General features: G+C 43.1%; 1 protein-coding gene across 2 annotated transcripts in view; it reads right to left on the bottom strand.

Annotated features, from left to right (window-relative positions):
• The window catches only part of NELL1 (neural EGFL like 1), an 823,138-nt gene that overhangs the window by 598,641 nt on the left and 202,248 nt on the right, over window positions 1-22,249 (bottom strand). For both annotated transcript variants that reach the window (XM_082747362.1, XM_082747363.1), the window contains exons 10-12: window positions 21,539-21,612; window positions 16,812-16,911; window positions 3,178-3,306 (exon numbers count right to left, since the gene is read on the bottom strand). In XM_082747362.1, coding sequence (XP_082603488.1) covers window positions 3,178-3,306; window positions 16,812-16,911; window positions 21,539-21,612 — 303 coding nt within the window. The remainder of the gene's footprint in view (window positions 1-3,177; window positions 3,307-16,811; window positions 16,912-21,538; window positions 21,613-22,249) is intronic.

The following is a 22,249-nucleotide window of genomic DNA, read 5'->3' as shown; positions in this document are numbered from 1 at the left end:
TGCTTCTTTCTCCACTGAGAGCCTGAATAGGCTTTTCAAGATAGCCTGGACAATGTGTGTAATATTTTGTTTTAATTTGCAAGGCAGTCTTGTTCATTGTACATTGTACAATATAGGTCATTTTCACTCCATTTATACTCAGAGTAAAAAATAACTTTCCCAAAGCAGTTCATAGGTACCTAAGGATCTACTTCTCTCTCCACTATGGTAAGACAATGAACTCAGCCTCAGAGTCCCTGGTACCCAGGTGGGCACTTGGTGACCTCTAATGTTGTCTACCAGACCATTGCTGGGCATAGTTCTGATGACAGAGCTGGGACATGACCATAAACTGTGTTTGACCATAGAAGAATGGGGCAGACATAGATTTCTGCCCACCTAAAACCACTCCCCCCTTCCCACTGCCACAGTCCTAAGTGGTTCAGCTAAAGGACAAAGATCATTTGGTCTCAGGGAAGACAAATCCCTACTCCAGCTCCAATAATTGAACACAACCCAAACCAGTAACAGTCATCTCATTTCCCTTTCCCAAAAATTGTGCCAGATCTGAAAAATATGAGAACAAAATCCTTCTGCATGGGGGCAGGCACAGGGGGTTACAGGGAACCTTCTAGGAAGAGCTGTCTTTATACACACAAAAAACCTCACAGAGAGAAGGGTTTTTACCCATCCCCCCTTCCTTCCTTGCTTACTTGTGACACTGGTGTTAGGACATCATGCTTAAGGCTATGGCAGTCATCAGCCACCAAAGGAAAATAAGGACCAAGTCCAATGTGCTGACAATGGCAGAGTGAGAGGAGAGGTAGACATTGGCTCTAAATGAGGATACTCACTCCAGTTCGTTCCCTGTGCCTCCCACTAGAATGGCCGGTATTTGACACCTGCTTTACTCCTGAGCTCTATTCTTATACCACACATGGGCTCTAACATTTGATCATTTCCTCTAAGTGCTCTCTTCTGCATGCACAAGCCTGCTGGAACTCACAGGACGTCTCCACAGTGAGAGAGAAAGGATGAAGCCTGAGCACATCACTGTTACCCAAGATGGCGCCACAATATGCACCGGCCCCAAACAAGGCACATACACTTGGCTAAAAAGAAATACATCCAAGAAACAGTGATTCAGACCTCGAATCCCTCATCATTACCAGTAAGTAAGGCCTCACACACAAAGGACAGATTAACAATCACAAATGACTTCTCATGCAGCTGATTTAAAAAAAAAAAAAAAGGCATCAGTGAGGAATGAAACAGTCCCAAATGACTTGCAAACCAGCAATTTTCTCCAAGATTCTGCTTTCTCCAAGATTCTGCTAGGTCTCAAGAACTGAAAGGAGTCAAGAATGGTAGGTATACTGGTTCTGCCAGGAGGTGAGCCAGGATTCAAGTTATTTTGAGGTTCCTTCTGTCATTTTTATAATTGTTCACAGTCTATCCCCAGAGAGAACCATGAGTAAATTTTTTAGATCATTACCTGGCTTGTAGGATTTTTCCATGGGAAATGAGGAGGAGAATACTCATATTATAAAGTTTTGAAATTAAATTTTCTGACAAAAATTAAAAACAGCCTAAGATATTAAAAAAAAAAGTAGGGATTAATGTGAAGTAGGGATTAATGTGAAATTAACAGCATTCTGGGGTGCCAGGGTGGCTCAGTGGGTTGAGCGTCTGACTCTTGATTTCAGCTCAGGTCATAAACTCAGGGTTGTGAGATCAAGTCCTGTACCAGGCTCTGTGCTCTGCGGGAGTCTGCTTGAGATTCTCTCCTCTTCTGCCCCTTCCCCTGCTCACATGCGCATGCTAAGATAAACAAACATTCAAGAAATTAATGGTGTTCTTCCTCAAAACTGGCAAATGAATAACAAGATATTGAAGGATAGATGAGAAACAATTCATAAGCAAAAGGCCAGCTTCATCCTCCCAACTGCCTTGTTTCTTTAATCAAGTTTAAATCTACAAAAGTAAGCCAAAGAGGAAATGGAAAGGAGAAATGGAAAAGACCTACTATACTGTATCGTTAATGAGAAACAAAGAAGTAGTGAATAAAGTCAAGTCTTCCTAGGAGAAACCAAAACTATAGGCCATCCAAGTACTGAGCAGTAGTGACGATTAGACACATTTTCCTAACAACTCAAGCAGTCCTTAGTCAAAGCCAAAAAAATTAAGCAAGGACCAATGATAGAAAACAGACAGAAAAAAATTTACCATTATCATCATGAACTCTCTTTACATTGAGAATGCATGAGCCAGCAGAGAACCCGACCAACTGGAAGAGCATGATCAAGGTTTTTCAGCATTCGTCCCATTCCAGACATCTACTTTCCCGGGTTACGAGCATCAAGGTACAATGCACTGTTTGCGGTCATAACAGGAATGACTGGGTCCAACCAGGACACAAAACAGCTTTGCCATCACTTCGTTTATCAGAATTTCCCTAAATTGATGAGACATAGCCAGTGCGTTCTGAGAATGGGCGCACTCAGATACGAGGGCACTAGACAAGACCAGGAGTGTGCAAGGCTCACTCCAAGGTGGAGCACTGAGCTCGGAAAGAGGCATTCACATCAGACACGGGAGCTGTTCTGCTCTCTAGAGTGGAAATGGGATCAGTGATGCTTGAAGCCACTAACCCCTATAATGGCACCCGTCCAAGTGCCAAAGTTATGAGTCCATCTGTCACGGTGACTTTTAATAGAGTTTGTGAATTAGCAACTCATGAATCAGTCATTAAGAAGCCCAGGTGAAAAAAAAATCTGACCTTGGCAGGTGAAGAAGAAGGCAGTTAGGTCAAAGGTAGGATCAAAGCAACATTCAGAAAGAGGATCCACCATGTCACATTTAGCTGAACTTAGAAAGAAAAATCTACAGAAGACAACAGAAAATTATGTCTTTACGGTTTTGCTAGTGATTGTTAATTACAGTGAAAGCAGAACATTGGATCTGCTACAGCCCTATTGCTTTTGTGGTTTTGCTGTGTTTCAGAACAACCTCCAAAGGTCTCGCTCTCACATGCTACTGAGAAGCCTGGAGACAGCAGAAGAACGGCGCACCCTCAAGAGTTGATGTCATTTCTTGGAGGTTCCTGAAAGACCAGAACCAAGTGATGGCTTCCAACCATCCACCATGTCTACCAGGAATACATTTCTCGCCGACGACTTTATTAAATAGCTCACTTACCTTCACAGTAAGTAGAATCTCCCTGAACAGAAATGTAACCATTCTTGCACTCACAGGTAGCTTTTGTATTCCAGTTTTTACACTCTGAGTTTTCACCACATTTAGGACCTTCTGCACAAAAGTTATGACCTAAAAGAAGGGAATAAAATTTCATGTCAGAAGAGAACAGAAGACTTGCAAATCCTAAAGTGTGAATTTTCTTCAGTCTATCAGCATCATACATGAACACAGACCTTGGCAATGTGCAAGGCTGGTCTAGGAAGGGAGTGGAAGAAGAGGAATGGGAAACTCTGGACTGTCTCATGCTTGAGATGTTTCTCCTTAATGGTCAAAGCAGGTTCCTTCTGGAAGGCTTTGATCCATGCGGACCCTGAATCCCCTTCTCCTCATTTTCTAACATAACCAGTCTTTTTAAATTGTCTTAGCACAAAATTCATGATTCATAGAAAATATACAGAATGAATCCATGTGGATATATAAAACTAATACGACCAGAATATTATCAGAGCCCCTTAATGACACTTCCCCAAAGAGCCCCCCTTCTGGCCATCAAAAATAACTATCCTGAATTGTGTGTTAATCACTCCCTTGCATGTTTTTTAGTTTGGCCAGATATAGGCACTTATTTCTAAATAGATCATTCAGTATTTGCCCGTTTTGAACTTCCCATGAAAGAAATGTTATTTTACATATTCTCTATGGTGTTTTTTTTTTCTATTTGTCCCCGATAACACCCATAACCATAGTTCATTCATCAACGCTGTATGATATTCTATAGCAATGAACATTCAGCCATCTGTCCATTATGCTACAGACGGGCACTGGGATGACTTGCAGGTTTTGAATCACAATGCTGCAAGGAACATCCTTGAATGTTTCCCAGGGGCATCATTTTTTTTTTTTTAAGGATTTTATTTATTCATTTGACAGAGAGAGAGAGATCACAAGTAGGCAGAGAGGCAGGCAGAGAGAGGGGGAAATAGGCTCCCCGCTGAGCAGAGAGCCTGATGCAGGGCTCGATCCCAAGATGCTGGGATCATGACCTGAACCAAAGGCAGAGATTTAACCCACTGAGCCACCCAGGTGCCCCGGGGCATCATTTTTAAAGCACGTGTTAAACATTTATTTTCCCAACACTCTTTCTGAATCTCAGACATTCCTTCCAGGATAATTACTTTTCCCCCTTAAATACCCTTTTGACACTCCTTTAGCTCTCCTCCACTTCTAGACAAGGAAAAAGAAGCTCAAACTGACATCTAGCTAGTAAGTGGAGATGCCAGGGTTCTAAAATCAGGTCTGGTGAACTTCAAGGCCCATGTACTTTTTACCGTATTATACATCCTTCTTAACAAAATTTAGGGATTAAAAAGTTAAGCGTTTAACTGTTCCTCAGGACATCAGAGAGTGAACCCAAAGCCATAGGTGAGCTCAGTATCAGATTCAGCCTCACTACCTGCGATCTGCTAACTTCCCCCAACCAAAATCAGAGCAAAAGCTTAACTTGCTGGAAATCTGCAACCTCTGCCACTCAAAAACACTTCTAGGAGGATTTAAAGGCTTAAAATAACCATTACAAATAAAAAGACTTGCTTTTGCTACCGAAGAGGCAATTTTTAGACATCACAGCTCTCACTGCCAGAGAAAATGCCTGGACTTCCTTCCCCATGTCAGAACTGATCAATAATTACGTTGTCACGTTTTCTTGCATTGGGAAGCCTGACTCAAGGTCATACGTGCATCCATTATGACATGTATTCTTTGTTTCTTCTTTTTCTTTCCGGGAGACTGCAACTGTCCTTTTCCTTCTGTGTGCATTTGACAGGCAGGAAAAAGAGCCACTCAAACAATATTGATGTCCCAACGCATCTTTATCAAGCGTATGCCATGTCAATCCACAATGAAGGGGGTTGGGTAAATTGTATTTCAAGGACAATGAAGGGCCCATGGGACAAACCAACCTTCATGTCAAATCTACTTTGGTGGGGCCTGACCACTGTGCCAAAAGCCTATGTTTCATTCATTAACCCAGGCCTTCTTTCAAGCAGTACTTAGTCACACTGCCCACTTGCCTTTCTGCAGGAGTGAATGATCTTTATTTATGGGGCATCTGCTTCTGTGGATGGAGGCACCACACAAGCTTATAGGAGCAAAATAAAGATGAGTGAAACCTGTTCTCTGCACACAAGGAAAATTACAAGCTAAGATATTACACGCCAGATACAGGGGTAGTGTAAACAAGGCAATCTATATTAAGTGAGATGTGAAAGGTATAAATAATCAGTGTTTCAGGGAAGCAGAAAGCACTTCTAGAGGATATAAAACTTGCCCTTGGGTTCATCACAGATAGAAACATGGGGAGGGGTGAGGAGCAAATCCTACAGAAAGGAAGGGGACTCCAACCCATGAGGAAGAGGGGTGCATCTGGAGAGTGTATAAAGAATCTGCCACTGATATAATAATAATAACATTTATTGATTACATACTGTATGCCAGACACTCAAGTGTTCTACATGCATTGGCCCATTCAATTCTATTAACAACCCTATGAAACTGAAATTAATATCTGTATTTTAAACAGGAGGCAGTCGCGGTTTGGAGAAGCTAGTCATGGTAGGCACATAGAGCCAGAACCCAGGTCTGAGGCCAAGGTTATTCCTCACTAGGCCATTCCACTGCACTCCCCAAAGCAACAAGTTCCTAAGCACTCGACATCCAAAAGCTAAAGAAGATCTCCTTTTTGCATGTGTAGGTTCAAACAGACCACAATATACATTTCTTCTCATTCTCAATATATCTCTATTTTCCGTGCAGAAATTTCAACCACTTTTAACAAAAAATCCTCACTTTGATCACTCCAACTTCTTTAAGTCAGGGTCTATGTCTGATTCATTTCTCTCAACCAAAGCTTCCCACACAAGGGTAATTGGATGGATGGCTTAGAGATGGATAGACTTATGGCCAGCCGGAAACAGGGGAGGGTAAATTAACAAGTGAATGAACAGACCAGTGAATCTATTGTGGTATTTAATGCCTCCACCCTCTGAACCAACTGGAAGGCCAATGTGACTGGTTTGCTAGTCACCATTTTTCTTTCTCTAAGCATTTTTATTGAGGTGTAATTTACATACCATAAAACTCACCTCTATATAAAGATAGGCTTTGATGGTTTTTAATAAATTTATACAGTTGTGAAGCCATGACCACAATCCAGGTTTAGGACACTTTCATCACCCCAGCTGGACATGCTCATTCCTTAAACCCCACCCCAGCATCGGAACTGGCTGCCATGTCATAAATCCTCACTTCTCCACACTTAAGAATCCTTCTAAAGGATCTGTCTTTCTTATCTGATGTGTTTCCGTAGCATGACATTTAGGATACAGATCCTTCCTTTCCCGGATATTTGTCTTTGGTTGCCACCACAATCTCCTCAACACGTCCTCTAGCTAGCCCCTGGCATTATTTTTCCTTCAGCTGTTTATCAACAGAGTCTGATGCACGAGACTACTGAAAGTCACCTTCTTTCTTAAATCAATTTTTTTTCCAAAATTAGAAACTGTGATTAGATTGTGGAATACACATACACACAGCCCAATATTCAAGTTCTTCTACTTGACTTTTTACTTGACTATTTTTAATAGGTGCCTCGCGCCTCTGGAATTATACTCCTGTAATAGAGGAATATGGCAAGTTCTTTTAACTAGCACTGGCGCAAACACAGAAAACATCTTAATTATAGAAACTGCTATTTCCTGACTTCTTCCAACACGCCGGGCATAGCGCTAAGCCTATTGAACACCTTACCTCGCAAAACCCTCGACACTCCGAAAAATTACTGCCATCCTTACATTACACATTAGGAAAATGTGGTTGAGACATGAACTTTTTTTATTCAAGTTACCGTAGTCAGGATTTGATTCTGAAGGTCTTGTGACTTCATTCTGAAGGTCTTGGGAAGAACACTAAGAAAATAATCCTTCTGCAATTTAAATACTTGGAAGCTTCGTATTTGTCATTAGACAACTAATGATGACACTTAGTAGTTGTCATTAGATAACTAACGATTACACTCAGTGGATTATCACCCATCTATGTCCTTTGAAAGGTTTCTAAATGGGTCCACTCAGGACCCAACTGCAGGTTCTGCCAATCCATTCTCTGCAGAAACTGAGTGTAGGGCAATGCTTGCACCCCATTATTTCTGGCCCCTGGTTGATAACATCTACTCTTCCCTAGAAACAACAGTAAAGGCTCAGAGTCCCCTCTAGAGTATAGGAAATAGCACTGACTATCCAGCATATTCCACTTTATAGACTAGACCATTAGAGCCAAAAGCCACTTGACAGTGCATCTGGATGTCCTGAAGGCACTCACAGGTCACTGAGTCAGAACCAAACGCTCGATGTTACTTCCCAAATCCACATTCTCTGAGCTCTTCACATTCATCTTCAGTACCTTTATCCCCCTAAACCAGAAAACTAGGAGTCCTCTTTGCCCTGACCCCTCAAATATACTGCCCCACCCTCCAGGTTCCTAATATGCCTAAGTCACTTCAAACACTTAAATACCTATCAGGCCACACTAAGTGGGATCTGGAACAAAGGAATCTATAAATATGCAGAGAACTACACCATGTTCCTCTAGAGGCAAATATATAGCCAATTTCTCTAACACAACTTAACCTTTAACACTAAACAGAGTTATTAAAATATATGGTACTGTTGCATGTCATTCTTCACATGCTTCATGGAATATAAGGTTAAAATATTGTGTCAATTTTTATAGAATTTTTTTTTAAGATTTTCTTTATTTATTTGACAGACAGAGATCACAAGCAGGCAGAGAGGCAGGCACAGAGAGAGGAGGGCTCCCTGCTGAGCAGAAAGCCCAATGCGGGGCTCGATCCCAGGACCCGGGATCATGACCTGAGCTGAAGGCAGAGGCTTTAACCCACTGAGCCACCTAGGCGCTCCTTTATAGAAATTTTTTAAACACATCCACCTACATCAACCGAAAAAACATTTTCTTTTCTAAGTTTTAAAGTTTAAGAGTTCTACCTTTTATTTTTAAACCACAAACCTACCAGCCCAAGCCTAAGTTGCTAATCACCAAAATCACCTTAATTTCCTTACATTAATCAACAAAGCCATTCTGGAAATGGAACTCCTAAAGAGCTTTCCAATTAGTCCACATTCAGTGCACATAAACACTTGGGGAAAATTTTTGAAACACCATGAAAATGAGACCCTGATACTTTTCAGCAGCTGTGGGGGCAGGGAATAGAGAGAAGAAATAGAAGTTGCCTGCTCAGGTCAAGTTATGATTTACTTCAACTGTACAAAACTGGGTAGAGGCTTCATGTTCTCAAATTGGATTGCATACGTTAATTTTATGTTGTAAAAATCTCCTGAACACATCATTTCCTCCTCCACTTCACTGTAATAATAAAAACCCATCCCAATCCAAACTATTATCATCTCTCAAATGGACATGGCCTCATTTGGCTTCCTATTCCCCTTCTTGCCCAGTCTCTAATCCATTTTGCACACAAAGGGATTCTTTTAAAACAGATTGGATCACTTCACTCTTCCCCTTAAAAAAATCTTTCAATAGCTTCCATTTTACTGAAGAGAAATACAAAAATCTTTAACTTGGAGTTGAGTCAACAAACAAGACTCCCTCTCTCCCTCCATCATTCCTCTCCAGCCTTTTTAATTCTTCTAGTCTTCCCACCTCTTTCCAGAATCAGTCTTTACAAGCTTGCTCCACCAACTCACAACATGATTACACATCACTGCCAGAGTAATTTCTACTCAGTCTTCAAGTCCCAGCTTAAACATAAGCTCTTCAGAGAAGGCTTCCTTGTCTCCCTAGTCTGAAGAAAGCCCCGTTATTTTCTTCCATACCACCCGATTATTCTTGCACATAGCAGTGAACACAATTATTATGTATTTATTTCTGTGTTTACATAATGTTTATCTCATTAGAAGCTCACTTCTTCAAGACAAAGGACTGTGAAGTTTGGTCACCTCATGCCTAAGGCAATATGAAATACCTTACAGGCAGTCAAGAAATATTTGTTGAGTTAATGACTAAATCTTCTCAGTCCTCCAAAGCAAGGATTGAGTATTTTAAAGATAAATACACCAAGGCTCAAAGATGTTAACTATCTCCTCTAGTTACACAGCTGGTTGGTGACGGGTGGAATAGGGCTAAAAACCCAAATATGATTCTAATACCCCGTCTCTCCACCCCAGCCCACATGACTGCCCAGTCTGCATTTTAATCATCAAGGGACATTCCCATTCCAGGAATGCTAACCCTGGCCTAAAGAGACCAGGACTCCTCTAGGCATCAGCATTCTCTAGTCCATGATGTGTCCTGATCTTTCCAAAAGAACAAACCTTGTTTCTTTCTCCAGGACACATTCCATGGTAGCTTGCCACCTGGATACACCAAGTCAGAAGAAATTTAACTTAATCCCATGACAGTGTATCATCCCTGAATAAGATACTAAGGTGGGTGAGACCCACTTGGAGCTTGGCCTCAAATGGCGACCATGAGCAGATACTCAGAGGAAGACACATTCTCTACAGAAATGAGTTTCAGGTCTTATGTGAATGCCTCCTTAATTTTAGTTCCTAGCATGGGCACCATTTATCCATATGACAAGTACCTACTGGTTATCCAGGCACTGTGTGAGGCTAAAAGCAGAGAACAACAACAAAAATGCCGTAAAAGGCATAACCGTGCTCTCAGTCATCCAACACACACGCAGGAATGACCTACGTGCAGTACTGGGTTGTACGGAGATGCTCTGATGGAGAGGACAAGGTGCTTTCAAGAATGTATCCTAGAAAAGGGTCCTAATACAAGATCTAAAGCCATGTGAAGGCTGAGTGAGGCTGACTGGACAAAGGGTAGGAGGAGTTCCCAAACACATGAAGCAGCACATGCCCATATCATGTTCAAGGAAATTAGTGAAGCAACAGAAATGCTGAGGTCACACTTCTTAGTTGTGTACAGTCTAAAATGTGAACTCCCCTAATGGTCCTGTATCTAGAGTTCTGTTGTCCCTGGAAGACCATAACATGAACAGCTTGCTGTCTTTAAAGCCACCAGCCTCATCTGCATATCAGAGCCCTGCATATTATAATGAGCCGCCACACACACACACACACACACACACACACTGCCACTCTCTAGATCCCACCCTACACTTTTTATAATGATAGAAAAACCATTCATCCGTTCAGCCGCATCTCTGGCTTCCACAGTCAATAATGGACAAGCATCTTTATGATTCAATACTCTGACTTCCACAAGGAATCAGTAGGCCACTAGCCTTGGGCAAGATTTGATTTGTCTCCGCGGCTCAAGTTTGATTCCACCAAGAGCATCCTTTCTTTCCCCCAATCTCCTACCCCTAACGTGTCCTCCTTTAGGTCAAGCAAGTTGTCTCTGAAATGATGTATCTGGACAATGGAAAAATGCACTCTTAACTTAAATCCCGAAAAAGCTTTCCCATCACTTCTGCTTGCCCAACCTTGGAAGTCACATAAGAACTAAGGTATGTGAAGTACAGTATATTCCGTGTGCCTCACTGGTAAAGAGATAACTCCACCCACGGAGTGCCTGGGAGGGATATGGCCCAAAGATCCTTTATGAAAACTCAACACCCATACGTACTCCACAACCAACACACATACCACAGAAGCCTGGGCCCTTGGCGGTAAGAACATTCTATTGCCTCCTTGTTGATGGGGTTAAGCCTATAGGATGAGCCCAGTAGAGACTGAGCTCTGGACTCTCCCAGATTCTCTCTTAGATAGCAAACCATCTCTTTTACAGTAGTCTACACTTAAGGGTCTCCCTATCCAAAGCAGCCTGCCCTTAGTTTCAGATCTTCCTCTAAGACAGTGTGTCTCCTTCTAGAGGCTCCATGGGCCCTGATACATTACAGCACTTTCACGGCTGTGAAAGTCTCCGATGTCCGGAGATTGTACTCATCTCCAAATACCCTCCACTCCCAGCCTCAACAGTTGAGCAGAGAGCCCTGTCTTTCCAGCCCACCTCAGCCCATGGCTGCTGGGAGGGTGATCAGATTCCAGCTCTCAGTATGCACAGGACCTGCCCCAGCTGCGAACTGCCAGTTCCTCTACATAGGCACTAGATAATATACTCATTAAGTGCCTCTTTCCCAGGCCTCTTTTAGTCTCAAATACCCTGAAAACCCTCTCTCTAAAACCATGTCAATTAAAAATTCTGCTGGAGACTAGAATGATGAGGAAGACTAGCGGGGGGAAATCATACGATGCCAAAAGTCTTCAGAGGACTTAATTGAAGGGCATAAAATCTTAAATAGAACAAATAATCTCAACTCATTTCAGTCCAGGCCAGATGACAAGGCAAGTGAGCATGAATTAAAATTACAGATAAACACACTGGGAACAGATGTTGGCAAGAACTTTTTTCCCAACACCCAAAGTCTTAAACACGCAGTGGAAAACCCTCCAAAGTCACTAGCGACATTGAAGCTACAATTAGAATAAATTATGAGGAGTGTGTCAAGAATTCTGGAATGGGCCAAATGATCGGTGTGTTTTCCTGGAGCAGCGTGGAGGACGCGTGGTCAAGACGGTTGGCTTTTTGCCCCCCTTTAATGGAGCCTACTGACGATTCATGAGCAGTCTTGTTCTTCTGGGGCTGCATTCACACTTTCATTACTTCTTCCAAGCAGGAGCATAGATATCACTCCAGTGCCCACTCCCCTTTTTGCCTCACACTTTAAGTGGTCAGGCTCCCACCACAGCCATTGCCTTAACATAATGATGAAGGTAAGCGAATTGCACGCTGTTGGCACAAACTATCCTGAGGTAGCAGAGAGAAACCTCAGCGGGGATTAGGGCTATTCTGGATGTTACTGGTGGTGATGGGTACCCTGGGCTCCAGCAACTGCAGAATGGCATCCTCCCGCCAACGTCTATTACTATTCTTTGGACTTCTGTCCTCCCTAACTGTCCTTTAGTCCCTTCCTTAGGGACACCCTGGCTGCACCAACTGCCCTGTGGATTTAACCACCAGTTCACCTGATTGCCTTCATTTCTCTTTAAAGGGCAGAGGAATTAGTTACAGCATTTGGTATGACCCAAGAGTCAAAGAAGCATCTGGACATCAGTTCTATTGAGACAGTGAACGCCACAAGTCTGGCAGAGTCTGTTATTCTTAACTCTGTGGTCTTAGTTTTAATTCCTACAAAGAGAAAAACTCAGGAGAAATCTTAATCTCTCCTTGATTAGTCTTGGGGGAGAAGGAGGCAATGGTAAACTGTATAACTACCTAAGAAAATGGGCATGACTCAACAAAAATTAGTTTCAGAATCAAGGCAATGAGCTATAACTCAGCAAAATGGGTTGAACATAATTTGTTTAAGAAATACACTGAGCCAACAACATAGCTGGTACTAAAAATCATTTCCTTCCAAGTCACAGACAGGACAGTGACAGAATTATTCCATGTGGTCAGAATGTTTCTCCATCTACCTCATTTCCTGTACTTAATGAATTCATAAGATACAATCATTGAAACATTAAAAAAAAAAAATGAGCACTTTCTGAATATTTTATGGCCAGCCAACTAGGGCAAAAAGCAAGAAGCACTTTCTTCATTGTCTTACATTCCCAGTCTAGACTTTCTTGGGTCAGGTGGCTCAAAGGAGTCCTAATGAAAATAAACCCCAGAAAACATCCATTCCCTAAGCAGGCCTGAAGAAGGCTGTGATCCAGACTTCTAAGGAATGATACGCTCTCATAGGGTGATTTCCCTCAGACTAATGACCTGACATTCACAGTAAGACAGACAGAGATGATAAATATGCTAATTAAAGGCCCTCCATGCAGGTATTGAGCAAGACTATAGCTGCTTGGGTTTCTGTAATCAATAACAGCTGGGTGTCAGAAGCCACACAGCTGAAGTCACACCGTGGTACTCTTCCCCGAAACACCCATCGGGTCATCAGAGGCCAGCCTCTCTGCTCACTTACTGCCTGCCAGTCACTAGGCAATCTCAATCCACAAAGCAAATGGTACAGCCTCTCCATATGCAGGCTAAAAATTACTTTACATAGAAATTGAGTGTTTGTCACCTTTTCATTACTTTCTGTTTTACAGAGAGAAAGCTGGTGGGGGGAAGGGAGGATTGAATAACAGGCTTTCGAAAAGGCCCAGTGGGCGTTCCAGGTCTTGTCAGAACAGAAATGAACCAACCCCTCCTCTTCTGGCAAGATGCAGAAAACATCAACACAGAGGAAAAGGTAGAAGAAGTCCAAGGGGAGCAATATTTCCCATGATATTATGAAAGATTATGATGCTACTTCTGAAGATCTTTTTGGGAAATATTGGAATTAAGCGGTCGCCAAACTGTGGAAAGAACCAAGATGCCCTTCAACGGACAAATGGATAAGGAAGATGTGGTCCATATACACTATGGAGTATTATGCCTCCATCAGAAAGGATGAATACACAACTTTTGTAGCAACATGGACGGGACTGGAAGAGATGATGCTGAGTGAAATCAGTCAAGCAGAGAGAGTCAATTATCATATGGTTTCACTTATTTGTGGAGCATAACAAATAACATGGAGGACATGGGGAGATGGAGAGGAGAAGGGAGTTGAGGAAAATTAGAAGGGGAGATGAACCATGAGAGACTATGGACTCTGAAAAACAATCTGAGGGTTTTGAAGGGGTGGGGGGTGGGAGGTTGGGGGAACCACGTGGTGGGTATTATGGAGGGCATGCATTGCATGGAGCAGTGGGTGTGGTGCAAAAACAATGAATACTGTTAGGCTGAAAAGAAATAAAAATTTAAAAACAAACAAAAAAAGAGATCTGGAACTGGGACACCTGGGTGGCTCAGTGGATTAAGCCTCTACCTTCAGCTCAGGTCATGATCTCAGGGTCCTGGGATCAAACCCTGAGTCGGGCTCTCTGCTCAGCAGGGAGTCTGCTTCCTCCTGTCCCTCTGCCTGCCTCTCTGCCTACTTATGATCTCTGTCTGTCAAATAAATGAATAAAATCTTTAAAAAGAGGGGGGGGGGATCTGGAATTAAGTTCATGGACAGCATAGTTTGAGACAACACACCTTGGAGCTCACCTGAGTTGCCTTTTTGTCAATCTTCATTTAAGTTCTGCATTTTCAGAATGAAGAGACTAACCCTCTGCACTGGAAAAAAAAAAAAAAATTCTCCTTTCCTTTTCTGATTGTCTGCTAGCCAGAGCAAGCGCCAGCATGTGGACAAGTGGGCTGGATGTTCTGAGCTCTGCTCTGGGTTGACAGAAGGGATGGTAACAACAGTGAATGGGGCTGAAAAGACCTCTGTCTACAATAATGCTTCCTCCATTCCAGGGTCTGAACTCGGAGTTGGGAGTGAATCAGAGAACCCATATACCTGAATGGCTTAATTTAACCCATTCCCCAGCAAAAGGCCCTCCTTATCGTATCTTTTCTGAAGACACTGTCTTGTTCCTGTTGAAATGTAGAAGTGTCAAAGAGAATAACCAACCCTCTTGGACAAAGACACTTCCAAAAGAACTGTCAGCAGCCCCCTCCCAACACATCTGGTAGTTTCCTGCCCAAGAAGGAATCAGGAGAAAGAAGAAAATCCTCAGTTTCACAAACTGGTCCTAGCTATAATATAATCTAGGAAATTTTACTCCTGCCTCCCACTTTTCCCTCAAAGCTGTGTCAAGGTTTCCTAAAAGCCACAAGGTTGCAGCAGTGGAACCCTGAATCAATCTGTTTTTCAGTGAGAGATCCCATCTCTCAGTGTCTTCAGTGATAAAGAAGTGCACACATTCTGGAGAAGAATTAGCAGAAGCAGTGACACCAAGTCTATTGTAAACTGGGTCAGAGCAGCAAAATTACTCTTGAGTTTCGGTGGGATAATCAATGATTCTGCTCTAATGAAACCATAAATCAGGAATGATTTACATAAACAGAGTCTCGCTTGGCACCTTCACAAATAGCAAGTGATGGATTTTGCATTAAATTATTAGACCTACCTTAGACAGCCCTATCGCGGTTACTAATAAATGCATCCCTCTGGAAGTCCCAGTCAATCTTTACGTGTTTCTACAACATCTTAGGGGTTAAGATGCTTGTAGCCAAAAGGCAGATGGATTGGGGAAGATATTCTGATGGCATGGTTAGCCATTCTTGGCTATCAACATACTAAGATGCCCTGGGAATTTTTTTTAAGATTTTATTTATTTTTTTGACAGAGAGAGAGCCATCAAGAGAGAGACTACAAGCAGGGGGAGGGAGAAGGGAGAAGGGGAAGGGAGAAGCAGGCTTCCCGCTGAGCAGGGAGTCCAATGCGGGGCTCAATCCCATGACCCTGAGAACATGACCTGAGCCGAAGGCAGACACTGAATGACTGAGCTACCCAGGCGCCCCTGTCCTAGGAATTTTTACCAAAATGTAGCTTTCACATGACCAAGCAGAGAAACCACCGCAGAAGCTGAACACTCCATGATAAAACATAGAACATTCCTGCACATCTGAGGATGCTAGAGGAGGAGGTCAACAAATTATGGGCCGCTACCTCCTCTTGTAAATGAAACTATATTCTAACAATCACATTCATTCACCTATTGTCTCGGTTACTTTGGCCAAACAGCCGAGTTGAGTTGTTGCAACAGAAACCTTCTGGAGCACAAAGCCTAAAATAATTACTTTGTGGTCCTTGACAGACAGTATCTGCCAACCCTTGTGCTAGAGAAAAGATAGAACAAAGTGAAATATGGAGTGACCTAAGCTCAACCACTATGGTCTAGAAGATTTAAGGGAGAGCCTGGAAGGATCCAACTCCATAAGTATTTGAGAATGTAGAAAAGGATGTGCAGCGGGTACAACTTCTACGTAATAGAGGGGAGTTTGACTGGATTTGTTCCATAAGATTTTGAACCAATTTTAGGTTCTCCCCATCCACGCAATTCTACCACGATGAGTCCTTTCAGAGAGGAAAGGTTATGTGATCTGGGGTTTGAAGATGACAAAATGTGGGAAAAAAGAAAAGTCCAGGAAAAGGAAGCAAAACAATTTCTGCCAGAGAATGAATTAGCAGTTAGTTTTGTTACTTAGCTAAAGCCTTTTTTTTTTCTTCTTTTTCCTTGCATGAAGTAAAAAAGTTGCATGTAATTCTCTGAGAAAAGATTCACTATAGGTCTCTGTCCGATACAGAAATTGGTTCACAGAAGGGGCTAAACAGTATGTCTAGCAATGCCACTCAAGAGAAAAATCTAATAATGATGAGGGTTATAATAACCATTGTTGCAGACACGATCATTCTTCTTACAGGAACTGTCACTTACGAAACAGTTATCACATGCTAGGCATGATACCAGGTACTTAGGCATTTTCCCGTTTAACCCTCCCGGCAGGCCTGAGTAGTAAGACTATCATTACCCTCAGTTTATAACTGAGGCAACTGCGGCTGAGAAAGGTAACTAGGATACACAAGCTTCGAGGTAGCAGAGCAGAGCGGAACCCCTGTTACAACCTTCACACTATGCATTAAACCCTCATGCGCCCCCCCATCCCACCCACAGCCTCACCACCAAGGCCCCCCTTACCTCTACAGACACGGCAGCACTGATTCTCTGGGAGAATGTGGTCCTTTTCGGAGCAGTTCAAAGGAGGGCACGCTTCTGTGATTTTTACTAAAACTCCATCCTGGAAGCCAAATCATCGGGAAACAAAACAGTGTTCGTATTTTTTAGTTGAGGATACAAATCTATAAGGCGCGTTGTCAACAGCCCGCAGTGATAACAAGCTTCAGTAATTAACAGTCCTCCCAGGAATTCCACAATAATGACAAAGTCGCAGATGAAACTGATGAGACTCCTGGCAGAGAAAGCATCTTTTTCTAGGTCTAAACAGCCTCAACGTCAACCAGTAATCTTCAAGTAAGTTCTGTGCAGCAAAAAGTCACTAATAGTGGTACGCTGCTAAGATAACAATGGGCTGTTGGACGGGGAGCCCTAAATTGTAGGGTTTGTGGATTTCTGTGGTACGAACATTCTGATGACGACCAATTTAGAATCGCCAACATGGTATCCCTAAAAAGAGCAGGGAAGTTATATAAAATGAGCACTCTGCTCGTGAGCTTCTAGGAGCCAGCTTTAGCACTCAAGGATCACACGCACCGAGAACCCAAAGCTACGCGACATGTCTTCCTTGTGCTTGGTGAGTCCCTAGCTGGAGTGCAGGAAGAAAGGACAATCTCAACAAAAAACCCTAAAACAATACGGTAAGGGCTAAAAAAATGTTCTATAATTAAGGTATGATAATGTGTCGTCAAAGAATCATGCTACCCAGGTAGGGAGAAATGATAAAGATGCCGCCACATTTGAATAACAGCATAAGGAAGAAGAGACTTTCCTGGCAGACAAAACAGGCAAGAGCCAAATTATCCAAGTATGAATGACCACAGTGAGGGTTAGAGAAGCACTAGATTTTTCCCTGTATGGCAATAAAATCGCTTACAATAAAATTTTAAATATTCACCTGGTGAATCTTTATGACCTCATTCACCAGAGGTCTTTTTTTTTTTGGTAACATCACTAGCATCTGTGTTTAGTTTTATTCTGAATTCTAAAAATTAGACCATTATTAAAAAAGGGTTTGAGAGTATTTTATCTAAAATATTGAGGTTTTTCTCTCCTATTCCTAAGAAGCTGTTTAAGTCAACTAAGACTCACGCTTGAAAAGGAGTCTCATTTAAGGTGAAAAGATATGTTTTAACATAGATGGGGGACGAGGAGGGAGCTGGGCAGCCGGGAAGGACGGGGGAGAGAGAGTTCCCCATTTCTGAGATGCTCGGTTTCCTGTGGACCATGGGACAAGAACTCCCACTTCACCAGGCACATCCATTCCTAATTAGGAACATCAACAATGATGAGCATACCCATTTGATTTCTAACAACTCATCATTTGGATAATTGGCACCATGGCTTCCTCCCCTTTCTTGTCATTTCCAGCCTGACAGTCCTGCCTCTGACAGTCCTGCCCCTGACATTCCTTGTAGTGTCTTCATCCTCCTTGTTCTTGGTTTCCTGATCAGATCCAAGTTATCCAGATCTCTTGCTTTTCTCTTATCTTAAAACTGGTCCTAAGATCTGAGAATGTAGCCCGCTAGGTATGCCGAGTCTCCTTCACAGCTAACGTTTCCTTCTCACCCCTCAATCCAGGCCACATGTGGGTGCCATCCAGCCTCAAGAGTTGGCACCGGTCCTCAGCCACTATGCCTATCAGCTGTACCTCAGTTTCTGCAACAGGGACTCAAACCAATCATTACTAACCGATGGGCATTAATAATCTTCTCATCTGTGGCATAAGCTTTAATGCAGAGGAAAACAGAATGCTTACTCACCATTAATGCCTCTACGTCTATCTGTCAAATTAATGCATTATCTCCTGCCTCCTTGCATAAGTAAGAGTGATGGACACTGATGTATCCCTTTTAGGAGTGCCGTGTGCCCATTCCCCAGCTTCAGAATGTTTTGTTGCTAATGGCTCATCCTGGCCACCCTCAGAAGGCACTCCTCGGACACGGGAGCCCCTCTGCCAGGCAGAGAGCAGAGACAGTTACTCCCAAGTTCTACATCCCAACTTCATGACCAAAGCCAGGGACTGATGGCCATGGAAGGCTCTTTACCTCGAGGGGAGCCCATAGCTGCGGTGTAATTTACACTCCCAATACCCCTACTGGAACCAGGCTATGTGAGGCCTTTCACCCGAAATCCCATCCTTGCTTGGCTCCTTGCCTTTCCCCATTCTTTCTCCTCCAACACTCTTCCTGGTGGCTCCTAAGGGCACTACCTTAATGGATCATTTGTACTGAAATCCTTACTGTAGGGTCTGCTTTTCGGGGAACCCAAACCAAGTCGGTAAGCTACATTTCATCCTGGCTGTCAAAAATTAAACTGCTCGCGCTTATCTCTAGGTGGGGAGATTCTGGAGCAATTCCCTGTCTCTTCCTTGTACTTGTTCCTCTATACTCATGATTCTGGCATCTGGAGTATGTATTTGCTTTTGTGAAAAGATATATTTAAAATGGTATGGAGACTTTTAAAAAAAAATAAGCACTCAGAGAAGTTGTTGGTTTTTTTTGTAATGAAAAGGGCTTGCCTTGACTGCTGATTAAATCAGATAATTCTAATCAACCTTTAACATATTTAATGAGCAAGATCATAATTTCAAATGGTTCAATAGAGACAAACCCCTTTGCATGATTTTGAAAATAATATGAACTGTGATTACAGTAGCATAAGTGCCTCTACATCCATTTAGTCCAGCCCCATAATTAGGCACAAAACCTTTTTTAACTTTATTTTCAAAACTATTTCTGATAAGAAGTACCTGGTAATTAACATTTTTAAATCCTCCTGATTAGAGTACATTATTTTATGACCCCTAGAACTCTGTGTTGGGGAAAATACAATTCTTCCTTTCTTTCTTATTTAGGGTGACAGTCTCTGTCATTGGTTAAATATAAACACTTTCAAGTTCTTTACTAATCACTGTGCTTCAACCTGAATTTCCTTTAACACAAAAACTCACATCATTAAGTCAAAAAATAGTCACTAACGAATTGTTGCAGGGCAGCAATAATTGAACAAAACTGATCAAGACTATGAAAAGAGTTTATTCATCTTGGTTAAAAATAAAAACAACAACACCAACAACAACAAAAAAAAAACCTGTATCTTAACTTCTAAAAACACTTGGTAAAAATATTTGAAACAAGAGTTGGTTTCTTGTTCTTCACATGCTTTATCTCATCCGACCCACCCAATAGGTGGTCCTGTGCTGGCCCCAGGTTGGAGAACAGCCTCACACCCTTCACCACCACCACCAGCTCTCCCCGTGCCCAAGTCCAGTGGCCTGCCTTGCTGACAGAGATCACAGAGCTCTCGCTGCCACACCTCCCTGCCTCTGCCATGGACTGAGGAGCTCCTACACACAGCATCCACTGATGCAGAAAGACCACCGTACCTCCATCCCCACCAGACCGTCTGGAGCAAGAAAATCTCTGCCTTTCCCAGTGGTAGCCAAGAAAGGGGGGATGGGAAATACAATAGGAAAGTCAGAGGGAGTTAACCACCCCCCCCCCCCCACCGGGGTAAATTCTAGCCAGTGAGAGACAGGAAACAGCTTAAGAGCCTTTCCTCCACCCACCTCCCCACACCTCCTCCACCACCATGGCCCCAATAAAGAATCGGATTCAAGTTCCTCCAGCTCATTTTCAGGTCTCTAAATGCCTCATTCTCCTCCATCCTTAATAGAGATTCCTTTCTTTTCCTCAAGGATGTGATGAAAAGCCAATGAAATGGTGTAGTTACAACCACGTCCAAAGATGGGCTATTCTGAGGCCCAAGTCGTTCCTGTCAGTCTCTCTGGAAATGCCCCCACAAAACTAGCTGCGCTTCCCTGTAGGACGGTGGCTTCCCTGTAATGCGCCACCTCACACGCATGCTCCCTCCTTCCCTTCCTTCCCTCTGTCTCTCACTCTTCCGCTCCAAGGATGGCCCCTCACCCCAGTAACTGCATGGCTAGCTCCCGCACTTTGTTCAAACAGTACCTCCGCAGAAAGGCCTTCCCAGACCACCCACACCCACCCAAAAGCTCTCTCTCTCTTCAGTCTCTGTATTTTTATAGGATTTTCCATTATATTACATATTGTTTCTTTTATTATCTGTCTCCCACACTAGACTACAAGTTCTATAAAAGCAGGGACTTGTTTGTGTTCACCGTTACACACCTAGAACAGTACCGGGCTAGTATGGAGCAGTTGATCCAGGTATGTTAGCTGAATGATGACTGAAGATCTCTGCTTCTATACATCTTACTCCAAGAAATAGATCGGGGCGGGGGGGCGGGGGGGCGGCACAGGCAGGGGAAAGGCTTTTCCTCATAATCTTTAAGACACTTGGGAGTAGAGATACACCTTCCAGGGCTGGCATCACAAAGTGATTTCCCCCAAATCAATACAAAACCCTTTCCCAGGGCCACTTGCCAAGCTCCCTGACTCCTTGTAACTGCTGGATCCCTTCACCCTCTCACATCCTTCAGAAGCTACCCCCAAGGTACCGGATCCACAGCTGACCAGAAGCTAGCACAGTGAGGACGGTGGGTGAGACCTTCCCATCCTGGACAAGCAGGCCCCTCCCCTGCCCCCAATGAGTCCTTCTCCTCAGGGACCCACTCAGGCCAACTCCAGATCCCTATCAAAGCCCATCTATCTCTCTGGTAACCACCACCCCCAACAAGGGATGGGAATCGTAAGACGGAAACTTACTCTGCATTCCCGGCAGCTCTTTGTTAAAATCCGCTGGCCTTCTGCAAGGACTTTTCCTCCATAGATACATTTTGCTGTAACAAAAACAGAAAAACAGGTCAGTCATGCTATGCAACTAACTGACCCCTAGAGGTGTCATCCAAGTTCAGTGAATTCTAAAGAGGAAGAATCTCTTTGTGGGGTGCCTGGCTGGCTCAATTGGTGGACCATGCAACTCTTGATCTCAGGGTCATCAGTCTGAGCCCCACACTGGGTGTGGGACCTACTTAAAAAAAAAATCTTTGGCTGGAGTAAGACATGGGGAGAGGACTGTTGTAAGGACAACTGTCAGGTCTGCGTCAAATGGTCATCTTCACTCTATCTGCCACCAGTCCGTCACTCTAAGGATATACAACTATTTCAATGTCACTGCTAAAGGAACCAGAAAATGAATTGATGTGGTCAGAAGTGAAAACAAGGAAGCAGCAGTGGTCATCTCTGTGGAGCACAATAGTGGTACCTTTGATTCTTACACTCTAAGCCATAAAATGAATGAGTAAGTAAAAGGGGACTTCTATGTTCGATCGTCAGAACCTCAGCCCTGATGCAGAAGGACACCGGTTTTCTTTCCTCTTGTGATCGTGGGAAATGCATGCCCTTATTATACTCTGTGTTCCTACTAAGTTAAAAAACATTGAGAAATATAAGCCAAACCAGCCTACTTATCCATGC

This window comes from Mustela nivalis (genome assembly GCF_964662115.1).
Source record: "Mustela nivalis genome assembly, chromosome: 9".
NCBI classification, from domain to species: Eukaryota; Metazoa; Chordata; class Mammalia; order Carnivora; family Mustelidae; genus Mustela; species Mustela nivalis.
This window is presented reverse-complemented; position numbering and strand designations above follow the sequence as displayed.